The sequence below is a fragment of the Acanthopagrus latus genome, chromosome 16 (genome assembly GCF_904848185.1).
Source record: "Acanthopagrus latus isolate v.2019 chromosome 16, fAcaLat1.1, whole genome shotgun sequence".
In the NCBI taxonomy this organism is placed as follows: Eukaryota; Metazoa; Chordata; class Actinopteri; order Spariformes; family Sparidae; genus Acanthopagrus; species Acanthopagrus latus.
In genome coordinates this window covers 10,223,430-10,239,643 of record NC_051054.1, presented here as the reverse complement: position 1 = coordinate 10,239,643, position 16,214 = coordinate 10,223,430, and the positions used below count along the sequence as shown (strand labels likewise).

Genomic DNA, 16,214 nt, shown 5'->3' with positions numbered 1-16,214 from the left:
TATACACCTGGGGCCAGGCCAAGTGATTAGAACACCTGATTCTGATCATTTGAATGGGTGAGCGAATACTTTTGGTAATATAGTGTACATCTGTCTACTGTTCAGACGGCCCAGTTTATGCAAAGGTCATCTTTCCAGCATTGAAACACTTCTTGAAGTATACAAGATTAATCATTTGAGCACCAGTATGACATTTTACAATTTGATCTAACACCTAGAATGAATTATCAATCTCTCTAACCAGTTGTTTACCACACCACCATGTAATACGCGGCCACTAGAAACATGCTGACAGCTGTTCAATTTGTGCACTTTGCTTGTGGGTTTATTTTTGTATGCATGTACAAGCATATATATATATATATATATATATATATATATATATATATATATCTGAGTGTCTGCAAAGCCACACACTTTCTAGTCATGGCTGTTAAGAGAGTGGGGGACGCACTGATCCAATGCTTTGTCTTTACAGCCCCAATCAGTGACGACACCTGAAGGTATTAAAACACTGCGCTGGGCCATGAAATTAATGAGACACAGAAGGAAAACTACATCCCGACTTGCTGCAGTTGCCACTTCTGCAGCTGAGGAAGAAGATTTTTACTTTCCTCCCAATTGTATTCATCAAATAAGTATCTTCTTGTCAATAAACACCCTCATAAATGCATTTAATTTATGGCCGACTGAAAACTGCCTCATAGAATATTAATGTTCCTGAAGTCAGTGACAACATGCTTGGTTTAGACTGGTTATGGGGTGTTGGCCACAGCTCAGAGTAGCTGCATAACACATCCAAAAGGTTATATCTACAGTAAGTTTTGCTTGCAGGTAGTAAGGAGACAGCCAACTAAGCAGATAAGGAGGTGGTCAGCGATATTAACTAGGGAGCCGGACGGGGAGATGCTGAGATGGGCAAGCAGGCTGGAAGCAGGCAAGGAGATGAGCAGATAGGCAGTGAGATAGGCAAGCAAGTTAATGTATTTGTGGTCACATACTTTAGTGAGGAAGCATCACAGGGAGCTGTGGAAGGTTTGATTTGGCAGCAGCAGGCCCACAGGGGGAAGGAATAGGAGAAGGACACACCCAGAGCAGCAGGAGGCCATCGATTTTACCACAGAGCCACAGACAGACAGCTGCACTAATGTGAGAGGAGAGAGCAGGTTAGTCTGCAGCAACACCCCCACCCCACCCCACCCCCCACACCAACCCACAACGACACACACATTCACAAGTGTCACAGGTAGCCCGGCACTGACGGATCCCCGAGGAGGTGAGATAAGCATACTGCACATGGGAAGAGATACAGGTTCTACCTCTGATAGGGGAATATTGTTTAACAGTGAAGAACATTATCTAGGTGATTAGTATGTATTGCAAAATGAACCCCAGGCCCTTGGTCTAATCGCACGCCCAGTGTGACTTTCCATTCCAGGAAATCAGTCTCGCTGCCTGTAAGGCCGTCTGTTAAAAATGATGAGGGAGTTTCGCTTACAGAGACGCCATGCAGAGACCAAAGCCTGGCATGGTCTGAATTCTGACCTTTACATAAATTAAACGGGAGGGAAAGCACACCGAAGGCTACATCCCTGCTAGTAGACTCCCGAGACACACTCAGCCAAACTCAGGTGCACGCATCCTGTCACACAAACACACACACGTACACTGTATCTACCCCCTCCTGCACTCGCTTGATTGTAACCTGAAATGCTTTCTTAATCCAAATGTTGTTTACTCCACAGAGTAAGAGGGGAAAGGGGCTCCCAGCAGAGGTTGTTACAGGAAACAGTGAGTGATATATATGAAAAAGAGGCGTGTTATTGAGACCTCCAGCGAGAATAACGTTCTGACTGATAGTTCACCCTTTGAATTAGCCTGAGAGACAAAGAAAAAAAAAATCACTGCTCCCTGGATGTCACTAAAACAGGCAACGTCTCCAACGCCTCAAATCTCACACTGTGCTTGCTGCAGCACATCTCTCAGTCAGAGAGGCGACACTTTCAGCTGAGCAACAGGGAGGCGCTCACACAAATACACACATACACTGTAAAATGGGTAAGTTGTCTTAGAGCTGCCAACTCGTCAAAAATTGAAGTTTTCGGATGTCGGGCAGCCCGTCCTACTATCCCAGAGATTAAATTTTTGGCAAATTGTTTTTGCCGATGACTTGGCTGAGGTGGCGTTTATTCTGAGAAAAAGATTTAAATGAACATCGTCCAGATTTACTTCATTCTTATCAACCCCTAGCTTCTACAGTCACTTCATCTATCCAACCATCTACGCAATCACCCCTCCCACTTTTCCACCTCTTGCTCTGCATTGCAGGTCGCTGAAGCTCTGACAGTGAAACAGGTGTCTGGGCTATTAGAGTCTTTCTGTGCCACCTCCTCTATCCCACAACATTGATGACAAGCATAAATCAAGCCTGTATGAATGAGTGATAGTTAGTCTGGGGTACAATAACTGCCAGCGTTCCTTTAGTCTCAGAAGCACCACCAATGATAAAGCTTCCAGCTGACACAAACAAATATCGAAAACAGAACACACCTAAATGATGATTAAAAAGAGTGCATTACTGCTTATTATTTAGGCAAGAGTTAAAGATGACCTTCCAAGTTCAGTCTGAGCAGCCAAAACCCCTTTCATCTTCAATCATAAAACGAGCACTCATCTATTTAAGAGGTGTGCTACGTCATCCTCTCCCTCCTGAATCATATTCACTCTCCAATATCTCCCTCTTCTACTCACTTCAATTTCCTCCCATAAAAAGGCTGCCTTCTACGACTCTCCTTGGCTTGAATTTTTATGTCTTTTTGTGACCCATCTCAGAGGAATGTTGTCAAGGTAATGTGATGATGACCCTTCGACTCCTCATTAAACCACTCAGTATCGGAGCATCAACTTTTCCTTCTTTCGGCCAGGCCTGTTAGGGGCAAGCCGGACCCCTGCCCAGTGCGCACATTTGATTTTGCATTGATTCTAAACACATTGGCTTGTGCATCTTGAGTTACTGAGGGTTCAATGTCTTGCCCAAGGACACCTCAACATGTAGCCAGGAGGAGATGGCGATCAAACTGCCAACCCTGTGATCAGCAGACAAGTTGCGCCACCACCTGAGCTGTATCCGTCTCCCACAACATCAACTGGATGTCTGAAATGTTAATCTAAAAATACAGCTACGACAGAATAGATGACCTTAAAAATAAGTGGCGAGGAGTTTTCTTTTATCTGTCTCAGCTTAAAGGTCTTATTCACAATCTCTTACATTAGCACTCACATCAGCATCCATGTCCCAGCCTTATTCAGACAACCAGACAGACAGTCAAAACAAAGTCAGTTAGATTCACCAACACTAAAGAGACAAGTGTCAGAGTGACAGATGGAAAGTTGAGCATCTGTCACTGTGCTGAACCATTTGGCCAAAATCAAAGGGAGATGAGGGCCTTCAAAGGACAGGCAAAGCTACGTCTGAAGCCACAAATGCTCTGGTGTGCTCCACAGATAAGGGCCAAGAGGTTATATTGCTTTTCTTCTGCCTCTCCCTTTGTTCTCCTGTCTTAAGGGAGTGGGAGGGAGGGAAAGGAAAAATACAGTGAGAAATGAAGAACAGAGAGATGCAGAAACAAAAAGAAGAGAGAGAGACTGAGTCATGAACAGGTTGCCTGTCTCCCTTTGCTACATCAAGGCGTGTTGGTCAAACACTCGTTAGTAGAAATTGCTTGGTATTTCTGGACGGCAGGGGTAATGAGCAGGGGTGGCTAGGGCAGACGGATGCCAGGCCGTGATGTGGATCATTTCTGACAGTATCAGAGTACTTTTGCCTTCCAGCCTTTCCCTATTCCCTGCCTTCTCCAGCTTGCTGCAGCAGAGCCGTTGCCTCCAGCGCACCTTCGACTGGGAACACTTTGACTCAGCTGGATGCGAGGCATGAGCTAAATAGCAAAGTAATCCTCAGCGGGATTCAGAAGGGAACGTACACGCTACTTCAAATCTCAAAGGTTTTGCAGGTTTACTTTCTTGGCACTGGGTGAAGTACACCACAGCCCTGGAGCAGCATCTAAGTATGAAGTTGGCTGCTGTGCCTTTTAAACCGAATTTAGTGTGCAAGATGGTGGCACTGCTGCACTTCTACTCCCCTCTGCCCCTTCTCTTTAGAGACTATTCTGCTAATAAGTATTCTGAGAGAAACATTATTTGTACTGTAAAATGCTTGCTTTCTAACATTTATTACGAGGTTGCATTTGCTATGAATCACAAATGCATAATATAATTTGTCATCGTCCTTGAATGCCGCGCTGATCAGCAAAATCCAAAAGGTCATGCTGGTGTTATTGCATAGATGGTGATTTTAAAAGATTTTCAAAGCGGGGGCAGCGAAACAAAGGCCACCATTTGGCATTATTGCAATGGAATAACATTGTCAGATGCATTGATTTTTTTTGCTACTGGTTCCCATTATGTTGATGTAAGCAGTATGTGACCCTGTAGAATAGGGGATAACACATGCCTAACACCAGAAGATCGAACACAAAGAAGGGCCTATTCTCCTCCAGCAAGGACAAGTCAGTGTGGCGGGTGACACTGATGGATAATTGGTGAATAGATGGCTAATGTCCTGTCAGTTTAATACACTTAAGCATAGCCTCATTAAAGGATTTATATTAAGCTGACTTCTATGTCCAGAGCATGAATAGTAAAGGCTTTATGGGCAAATTGTAATTGGTATATTTACATAAGAACAAGAAGAGACACAATATAACGTAAACAATGTCTTAGCTTGGAAGTGAATTTAAATGAAAAACAAAGAGATCACTGAAGCTTAAAATCCAATTAGCAACAATTGTAAGCTCTAAAAGGGGTCTGGCTACTGACACTGAGATTTAAATGATGTATTAGCTCAAGAATAACAGCTTTAAAAACCCGGAAAATTATTTAAATTGTTTACTGTACTGTAAACTGTTGACTAACTACTGATTATTACTAATTTTCAGCATTTCCAAGCCACCATTTTGATGTAAGTATCTGATATACTGCAATGTACATCTCAGTAAGAAGTTGTTTTAATTACTTTTTGGTAATTTTTTTTTGGTATCGTTTTCCCCTATATGACAAGTAAGATGCCAAATGTAATACTTTTATGAAACATTCACGCCTAATATTGGTAAAAATTTGCTTGGTTTCTGTAACATAAACCTAACTGTCTTACCATCACCGAGCCTACAGAACATTAACTGACAGCATATTAATCAAACTGATTTCATGGTCATCCCATATCATTTACAGGAAACTTGGTGTGTAATGGCCAGAATAACCAACATCAACCACCGTGTTTGTGTGTGTATGTGTCTAAGGTTAATAGCAATATCAAAGTATGTGCTCATCTTTATCTCTGCTCTTAATACGACTGAGACTAAGTGAAAACAAGGACGTAATTCAGCCGTCGCCCCTGCGTTCTTGCTTTTGATTCAGGGAGGACACTGCTCATAGAAGAGGCACCAGGTCTAGATGTCCTCTGCATTGGTTATCACATGACATAGGGCTAATTAACTCTAGAGCGAAAAATAGAGGCCCTGCAAGGAGCAATAAACATTCTCCATTAAAAGCCATCTAATTAGGATGCAAGCTACAAGGGCTTGAAGGGGAACATAACAAACAGAGAGGCCAGTGTAATTGTCAACCAAGCTCTGAGGAAAGCAAACATAATAGACATAATCAACTGAGCACCTCCTATAAGGTCATGATATAATGCTGTGGAGGTACTTCTCCATATCTGACTGAAATTTCCAGATGCTGTTTTCCTCAACAGTGGAAAAGGTCAGAGACATTTAAACGGTCATGACATCAGATAGTATGTCATCAATTATGACCTAATCCATCTGTTGATACCTGGGTTGAGGATGGCGCATATGGAGTACTTCTCGTGAGTTCTGTCAGACACATTTGTAGTTGAAATGAAGATCTTCAATGTGATCAGGGTGCAGAATTTTGGTTTGTAGTAGATCAAAGCAATATCACCATTAATGGTCACTTTTAAACATAGGTGCAGTAAGTATTTCTACAAAAAAGACATTTGAGGTCAGTTCAAATGTTGTCAAATACGTTTTGTGTTGACCTGGTTGTCAAACATCAACCCGGAGTGTTGATGTTTGGACTCAACTATCTTTCTTCCTTATCTTATTGCCCCCTGCAAATTTACCAACCTCGCATGGGTACAAAAATATCTTCCAACGACACCTGAGATGTGTTTTTTATTTTGGTCAGTCTTGTTTTTCACTGCTTTTAAAGTAAAAAGCAAGACAGCTAAAGTCAACAAAGTCAAAACTTATGGGGGAATAGAAAAAAGATTTCCAAGTCAGCCAATGCTCCGTCCACTCAAGGCCTTAAGGCTCCGTGGTTGATCGATAGTAATGGAAACGGCAGCAGGCCTCCGGAGCCCATTGCCAATTTAACCTGTTTTACCATGACTCAATTCTTCCTCAAATAACCCTGCTGCTTACTGGGATGGACTACAGGCTTCTGGTGCTGATAAGATGAGTTTGCAGGAGCAGAGGGAGGCAAAATATGGATGCAGAAAAAACAGTTTTGGTGTGAGCGAGGGGTTTGTGTGTCTACAAGCACCACTGGTTCTGAAAACACTTCCATGAGGCAGTTCAAGTGAGGCAGGCTGACAAAGAGGTGAGGGAATCAGCAGCATGGCTTCCGACAGCAGAAAACTTGCTCAATTTGCCTTTACTTGCATAGGCACGCTTCAATACAAAACATACGCAAAACATCCCAGACGGCTTCATGGCCAATTTATGTATCACGCTGTGCACATTATGAGTTCCTGTGTCAGGTAAATGTGTTTTGAGCAATGGGGAAGAATGATTCCGACTGCAAGTGAAAATAATAAATAGACAGATTCATCTCCATAAAAAGCTTTCAAGGATTCAATCTTGGTCAACAACTGCCTGCAATCCATAAAACTGACAACGGGGCTTATTTCTGTCTCAAACTTTTTATCCTTGTGTTCATGTTCTGTTTAGTGTTTCAGTCAATGGCAGAAAAGCATTTAAATCAAGCTTTAACTGACAGACAACACACTATTAGACAAACTTCTAAATATGCATTAATTCTAAACCAAATAAAAGTTAAGAATGTGTTTTAATTCGGTTTGTATTGGAATTCAAAGCAAGGTTGCACTTAATCAGGTTGCACTGGTATTCTAGACTCATTTAAAGTCTAATCAAGGATCAATTCCAAAGAGTCACTTGTTTAATTTGATCAGATGGCTTAATTTATTAAGATGACACTCAGTGGTTAGAGCGTCAAAGGCAAGGAGCTGAGATGTTAATCAACACATCTCTGGCACAATCTTGACAAAATATGCTTCTCTACTATATGCTAAAGGTGAGGTACAATACATTGAAAATTAAATAAAAGTAAATTCAAGTTTTGGTCCATCTTATAATTTATTATAATGAACAGTGATATGTCTAGTATCCCAGGCACCTATCTGGTTGAATGAAGGTTCTGCAGAGAAAGATCAAGACAGAGGGGAAGTCGGCATGGGGGGTTCTGAGATATCTGCTCAGGTTGTAGTGTAGGACACAGGAGAGTGTCGAGACAGTATGTTTGCCATAATACAGGATGTGTCAGGGCAAACATATAACAAATTACAGACTACAAAATCAATTAGAGAGCATGATGATGATCGAAGGTCACCTGATTCCACATATTCAAGAGCCTATAAATCAATTTTACCCTCTCTACATGACTGGGCTCAATAGTTATTGACAAAATGTTTTTACTTTAAGGGATGTGTGTAAACGGAAAGATGGATGAAACTAGCTTGGCTCCATACCTTTTATCGGCGCCCACATCTCTGATTTGTTCAGCGACTTGAATACTGTAGGCCTGGTGTTGAGGCACAGATGACTGCTTTCACATGATGGAGAAACAGTGGCCAAATCAGAGCTTTCTGGGTGACATAACACAAAAAACTGCATAGCAGGCGATTTAGAAATTTTCATCAGAGATGGACAAAATTTGACGGTCATGGAGGAGACTGATACAGCTCCAGTGTAGCCTGGGATATCCTGGTATCTGGATAATGGATAACCCAAATGTCACAATAAATGCTGACTATGCACAACATTGGATATAGTGAAACTGTAAACTGCTTTATGTTGCAATGTTTCTTTACAGTAGTTCCAACTTTCAATCTTATATTGAGATAACGCTGTGCTTATGGTCTGGTTAGGCTCTGCTCTAAAAACCACTTGGTTAGGGTTTCGGGAAAATATCATGTTTTGGCTAACCTTGTTCTGTCGCCACAAACACCAAACGCCTGCTCAAACTGTGGTTTCTTGCTTTTTATTCTGGCAGCTGGGCTGGATACTGAGGCCAATACTTTCCTTTCCATCCGATAGTAATTAATCAATCAGTCTAATCAGAAAGAGTTGGAGGTGAGAGATGAATAATTTAAAAAAAACAAAAAAAAAACAAAAAACAGATATCTTACATGAATGCAGATACATTTTCAGAAAGCTAATAACAAGACTGTCAGATGATGGCCAATAGGTTCTGTGATTGCATTCCAGGGTCTTATCTCTACCCTACAGCTACTACATTAATATCGATCATATCTGTTTGTATCAGTGGGACGAATATTCACTCTTCAATAAACACAATGTCAGGCTACATGAATGAAATACTTAAACAAACTGGCTATCTTGTCTGATTATCAGGCTAGAAATTAGTAAATAAACGCAACAATATGAGGAAATAATGTTAGCATAGTGTAAGACAACTATCAGAGATTCTGGCATACTGTTAACACACCTTGAATGCCTCTTTTTTACAAGAATTTTCACATGCCATAGTAGGAGAAGCACAAGGGTAATTAAAAGACACTAGTGATGACTGCATTTGATTTAGGTGCCCTGTCACGGCTCTATTATTGTGCATGGTGACTTAATGGCATGGCATACTGAGAAACTTTATTGCGATGGAATGTGCTTTTCCTGCTATGACAACTCTGCTCTCCTCCATTAAAAAAGGTCTAGTGGTTGGTATTTTTTCAGGTGCTCAATTTGCTGGAATTACTCAAAACCGATGATTCTACCCTTAAAGACATTTGTTTCACTCAGACTTCTTCTTCCTTATCTGTGTAAACAGCAATGCTGACATGTACAGAACGTGAATTCATGTCCATTCCTGTCACAGCACTATGCAGGTGTTGGTGTTCTCACCCTAACCCGTTATTTTTTGTCACCAAGCTGAAATAAGCCTCTGACAGAGAAAATAACAGCTTTGTTCGCCTCTCTGCCTGAAACACAAGGTGACGACCTCCCACCTGAATGTAAAGTGTATCTTTTTTTTCTCTCTCCTTAAATGCTCGGGGATGAATCATTAGAAAAAAAAAGGGTGAGAGTTTCAGAGGCCGGTGCTATTGATTCAATTTCTATGACCACAAATACTTTAAAGCATAATAAGCCTATGCTTCAAGTCCCCACACCCTTTCGAAAGGCTTGGAATGGCCTTGTCGTTACCTACAAATCACAGCTCTCCGCAAAGCTGCCCTCTCTGGAGCGATATGTCAGTGACCACAGGGGAGGGGAGGGGGGGGAACAGAAGGCAACAGACACAAGCAAGCCTCTGAAAAATGTAATGGTTTTTGTTGAGGATTTAGCCAGTGGTGTGGCAGTGTAGGAGTATCATTCATGTATGTGACATATCAGATCCTCTGGGGAGATTGTGAATATTAAAGGGCTTTGCAGGAGCCTTCCTGGTGAGGGCTCTTGACAGGAGATTTGTTTATGACCTTCAAAAAGGGAGGAGGAAGTCAATGATAGCTCTGACTGCCTTTTTTGCATCTCAAGGCAGTCTCCACTACAGAAAAAAATACAGCTGCAGTTTTTTGTCATCAGAACTGTGCAGCTATTTCGGTTCTACTAATCAAATACGCCTAATTCTTTTTAAGTGCAGTGAGAACATAATAAGGCAATAGCTGTCAGCCAGAAACTTAATGGCTCTGAGAGGAAGACCTAGTTATATTGTTTGCATCAAAGTACCTGAGACTGGACTGTCAACATTTTAGAAGTAGTGAAGATATGAAGGGGAGAGCCGCGGGATTGCTGACAGAAAATATTGAACTGACACTTTCCTTAAATTCATTCATTAAATTACTGCTGACCGTGGATGCCTCAACTTCTGATGCAGTGCTCTCATTTCGCCGCGAACCGAGTCAAAACTGTCGGAATATACAGCATCGAAACAAAACACAGAAATCAAAATATAGTTGTTTTTTTCCTGGAACTTCCTGAATAAGAAGATTTTAGCATATTCCTGACAAAAAAAGAAACACAATAACAAGGATGTGTTTTCAAGATTGCTGTTAGGAAATAAACATAAGAAAACTCTTATAAGCTATGCACGCTCACCATTTTACTTTCTAAATGAGGGCCAGCAACATAAAGAGCAGGATGTGCAAAAAACTCAGGTTAAAGGATGGTCGTTGCTGAGTGTGTTGTGTTTTTGCAATGTTGGATTATTTAGTATTAAAATACAGTCGAGTGATATCATGTGGACATTAACCCTAGCCTGAACTCACTCATTTCACAAGGTTCATTGTGCTCCTGTTACAAAAATAATCGTGTTCCTAGCCAGTATGTGTGTCTGTTGCTGCTGTATGCAAACATACTTCCATAAATATTCTTTGGATTTTCTGCCAAATAATTCCTGTTGAGATGCACAGACCTACCCCTTGTCTAAATCTGAGAATAAATCACATATTAAATTTACCTAATTAACTTACATTATTGGGCAGACATCCCAAAATACATGTTGGCCAATATCTAATTTCTATTTCTAGATGAAGCCAATGAAGACAAATGTTAATTTAATTTGTATATCTTAAGATATGTCCCTTTACATTGCCAATAGAATCATGTTTGAGATGATTTTGATGATCTCTTCTATTTTAATAAGAATACCAAGATATAATACCATCTGTGCAAAAAAAACAAAATAGTGTGATTTCATTTCTGATAGCCCACCCACACCTCGACATTTACAGATAAAGGAGACCTATCCTAGAAACAACTAGACCAGATTTCTAATAATAATCCATTTCTTAACCACACAAAAGCTTGTTTTACTGACCAATCGATACAGTTCATCAATAAAGACTGATGTCCTCTGTTATACAAACCCATTACACTTTCCTGATCCATCTTCATTTGCTGCAAATGAGGAGAGGAAGACCTGATGTGACTGTCTTTGGAAATTAGTCAGCTGTTACAACCAGGGCCCAGGGCGAACCCTGGCAGAACATAAAAAATGAGACTCCCCTCTTCCCAACTCCCAGTGCCACCAGCAACAAAAGCTTTAGCAGCCATTTTTAAAGGTTTTATTTAAAAACACAGAAACTGAAACGTTGGTAGTCTGGCTGCAGTAGCGAGAGGGGAGCCCACAGGAAGTGGAAGGAGCCAAATTTTAAACTGCTGGTTTGGAAGCTGGACCAATCAGCTCCCTGGACAACCTACACTCACACAGTTACTCAATTAATCAAACACACCTGCAGCCAATCACATACTCACACAGGTAAAACAACAGAGGGGCATTGGAGGAAATTAAAGCACATACATCAACAGAAATGTTTGTACAACCTCTGAGGTCGTAACACAAATCTTTCAACTACACTGAAGGTCCATGATGGAGAGTTCTCCTTCTCCACAAGGAACTCATGATCCAGGAGGCCTCTGTTTGTTTGCCCCAGAGTAAGCCAAGGGCAAGTAGTACAAAAAAAGATTGCAAAATTTCTTAGGAGCATCCAATCATTGCATTATAGCTTTGGAATGGGTTCTAAAAGTGTCATTTTTAGTCCATAAAGGCTATTGGGTAATCCTGGAGTTCAAAAATCCTCCAACTTGTGTGAAACAATGCCCAAGCTTGTCCGACCAAAAACAGTTCTATACAAGCACACATGCAGAGAGGAACATGAAAACGATGGTTAGAGAGAATATGTTCAGGGATTTTTTTTTTATTTTTTTTTTCCCTGTTTCTGCTTCCACCACATCTCTGTGGGCTATTCAGTGAGTTGACATTTTGCTCAACACAAAAAGAGCAAAAAGATGAAGCAAAAAGGTTCTGTTGAATAACAATAGAGAAATCATACAGGGGAAAAAACAGTAAGAGGATCATTTAAAGTGGAAAGTAAGAGGCTGGCTTTTCCACCGGTTGTAACTTAACCTAGATAGTGGTGCAACACTGACGACAGTGTGTTGGAGTCCAGTCAGTGAGTGTTCATGTAACCTACCACACAAAGTAATACTCAACCTCAGTGTCCCTCTGACACGATGGCCCTGTGTCTACTTTCCTACCTGGAAAAAACACACAGGCCACTACTACACCACTTTTTTTCTCTAAAGTGAGGAAATCAAATATTCAGTTTGCATAATCTGGTTGAATGTTAGAATATTAAAGTGATGGATTGCAAAGACTAATTAGCTGTATGGCACGTTGTAACAAAGGTTGGCATCTCCTCCTCATGTGCAACACATTATATAATGTTCCAGAGGGAGCAACTGAATGTACTCTACTGTAGGACCTAAGCCAACAAACTATTGACCTTTCATAAAAATGACGTATCCAGTCTATTGGAAGTTTCTGCTCTGACATTTTCAGTGGTGAACATATTTGCAGTGGAAAAAAACATAAAGAAAAAATGAATAAACAATCAGCCTAACTGTTGCAGTCACACTTGTTTGTTGTCATCACATACTCAAACAAGAATGTCCCGTGCCAGGAGGAGGTTCACAGGAATAAAGGCCAATTTCCACCAGTGAAAGAAGAGGATAAGATGAAAACTAAGATGGATGAAAAACGTGTTCCTGTGGTAAATCATAATTATGAGCGATAAAACCGTAATCATGAGATAAAAGGTAGAAATTAATGATTAAAAAAAATAATAATGTGATAGAAGTCATCATTATGAAATGGAAGGTAACAATTATGAATTAGAAATTCAAAACGATGAGATGAAATGATGTATATTACACAAAGACTGAGGTCAAATAATTGTAATTGTACAATTAAAAAGTCAAAATTATGAAATACGAAAGTATGAGATCAAATGGCAACAATTAACTCATCATTTGGATAACTTTGTAACTCATAATTATGTCTTACTATGGGGGAACAGATTTAATCATATTTTGCCTTTAACTGGTGGAAATGGTCTTCCATATGAAGGATCATATCAGGGCCATAAATGAGTAATGCGCGCATGTGACAGAAGTCAGTCTGCTGTGGGTCAGTGTGCTGCTCAACGTTATTTTAATAAGATTTCCCAGCTCCTCTTTAATGCTGCTCCTTCCACTACATGACCTCAGTGTTGACAAAAGCCTGGCTACAGCAGCAGTTTATGACTTGCTAACAGTAACTAAGATGAAGACAACCAAACATACTTCCATTTTGATTTAGTTTTTAATTTAAAAAAAAAAAAAATTGGAATAGCTGAAATGGTAAAAATTGACCGTGACCGCGTGCGCAGGTGCAGCTCCACCTGTGTTTTTACCCGTGAATATGAATATGATATGAATGATGTGATTAACTTGAATGTGAACGGTGTTACTTCACGATAAATATGAACGTATTCATCACAGCTATGACATTACAGTGTGTTATTATACTCACAACTTCTATAATAACGCATGCTACACAGTAAATAGCCGTTATAGACGTCATTCACTCACCCTGTAGTTCTTCATGGCGGCCTTCACTGTGAAGCCTGTTGTCGTTAGCTCGGACGTGTCCCTCGACATATGCACAGGTGTGGTCTTGTTAAATGACGAGGACAGACCGAAAATGAGGAGCAATGTTCCTAACTGACTAATTAATACGTGTGTGTGTGTGTGTGCGTGTGGCTCAGCAAACACGGCGACCGTAACTTGACGCTTTGTTGTGTTTCCCCGTTACCATAGAAATGTCAGGGCAATGCTGGAAATGGAGCCAAGTGTCGTGGTTAGTCAGTAGTGTGTTCACAAGAAGCATCAGGTTGTTTTCTTTTCTCTCCCCTTTTCTCTCACTGGAAAAAAAGTGTTAGGCTCGTATTGCACCCAAAAGTGAAACTTGAGTAAAAGAAAAGTGAATATATTAATGGTGAAAGTGAAAGTTACCAATATAAATGGTACTTGAGTAAAAATATTTTTACTTTTAAAGTGTCTGATATTAAATGCACAGAAAGTAACTTTCTGGCAAGAAAGTATTCAAGTATCAAAAGTACAAGTAAATTACACATACATTTTTATATGTGTGTGTGTGTGTGTGTGTGTGTGTGTGGTCGGCTCATTATTGGCCTGGTCGTTTATCGAATCTGATATTCAGCATTTTTTCTGATTAATGGAACAAGTGTTTGTTTGTTTTTCGAATCTTATTGCTGATAAAATAATATTACTTTAAAAATGTTCTCCTCTGGCTTTGACGCAGCATGCAATCTGTAAAGTAACGACAAACCAAGGTTATGAAATAAATGTAGTGGAAGCAGTGCAAGCATTGCCTCAAAAGAAAATGGAAAGACTCCAGTAAGATTAATGTACTTCAAAACTGCATTTAAGTATAGTACCTGAGTAAATGAACTTAGTTACATTCCAGTGCAATCTATAAACCCTCTTTGATTAGAGGGAGATACATCGTCACAAAGCCGTTCCTGACAGCTATACACATCACAAACATGTAATGATGCTATTGAATATGATGCAGTGCTGGAGATGAAACCACCCAGCAGTATATAAAGTACTTGAAATTAAAATGAGCTCAGTCTTTGTATTGTATCGATTACTATATCTGAATCCTGTTTCTAAAGGTGTGCAGCTATTATAAAGATAGGATAGCAGGCTAAAAGATTTGTATCGCACCTTTACTCCCATGTTTGGCAGTAATGGGTCAAACCGATGCTCCCCTTTCTTACTGCCATCGGGCTCCTTCAACAAATGGGTGCTACAAACAGTGGAACAATGACCTCCCCTCACACAGGGTGACCTGTCTTGTGCTTCTGTGACAGCTCCCTGGCCACCGCGCTTCCATCTCAGACGCGGAGGATCGATCACACCCTCGGCTCATCATTATGCTCATGCGGCGGATCCTCATCCAGAAGTAAATACTTAATGATGCTCTTTGTCTGGCAGGAAGACCGAGGCCTTGACTCTCAATAAGCTGGTTAGAGAGAGCCGGCCTGAGCCTCTGAATCATTCCAATTTAGGGATGTGGCACTTTTAATCTTCCAATATCGTTTTTGCCACTGGAGACTTTCTTGGGTGAACTGGTGCAACTGTTATTAATCTTCAGTGCACAGGCAATTTCTCTAAAAGCCCCTATTTGTTTTTTATGGCTCCATTGAGAGAGGAGGGTATAGCAGCAGGGAGGGAGACTGTAAACAAGGTATGCAGGGAAGGCAAGTTATGTCCCTGTCAGCATTCAATGCTGGTCTCTCTCTCTCTCTCTCTCTCTCCCTCTCTCTGCTTCCCCTCAGAGGATTAAAAAGAGGAAGAGGGGAGTTTTCAGAAAGCAAACTGAGCAAACTGGAGCGTCAGCATGAATTCGGCTGGACTGAGAAATGATTGTTCAAACAGCGGCGCACTATCTCACCCCTGTGAGTGTGCGGGGGCTAGGATGGGAGCTGGTCTTTGTGAATCATGGAAGCAGACGTTGCAGGAATAATGCGAGAAATACAAAATGTATCATTAGTTTTGGCAGTCCCTTGAGTTCTGTGTCTCTCTGCGTGAACATGTGTGTGTAAGTGTGTGTCTGCGGCACCGTCAGTCACAACGCGGGTCAGTCGCTTCAAGGACAGGCACGTGTCCAAATTGTACACACGTCGCACAAAGAAAAGACATATTTGAATTTAATGCTGCTAATGATGTGCTCTGGGTAACTAGGTGGTTCTGCGGTTAGGGAAAGAATCGAGGGAAAACACATGAGTAGCGGCGTCGAAAAGGGGCCACACCTACACCGCGCTTTGATGAAATTGTGTTATTTTTTTCCCCCTGCATCTACACTGTTCCTTCATCATCATGGCATCCCGGGTTTGATCCACAGCTCATTTGCCGGTCCACCTTCAGGCTCGGCAGCCATTGTCCAGTGTGAGGGAAAACAGCAATTATGATATCATTAGAGCAGGAAACCGGTACCTACAAAGCAGAGTACCCAGAGGGGACCGGCAGAAGATT

The 16,214-nt window shown here is 41.0% G+C and overlaps 1 protein-coding gene across 1 annotated transcript in view; it reads right to left on the bottom strand.

The window, feature by feature from the left end:
* pacrg (PARK2 co-regulated) overlaps positions 1-13,985 on the bottom strand; it is a 128,005-nt gene extending 114,020 nt beyond the window's left edge. The window contains exon 1 of the mRNA XM_037125063.1: positions 13,743-13,985. Coding sequence (XP_036980958.1) covers positions 13,743-13,811 — 69 coding nt within the window. The 5' untranslated portion in view covers positions 13,812-13,985. The remainder of the gene's footprint in view (positions 1-13,742) is intronic.
* Positions 13,986-16,214: the final 2,229 nt, after the last annotated feature.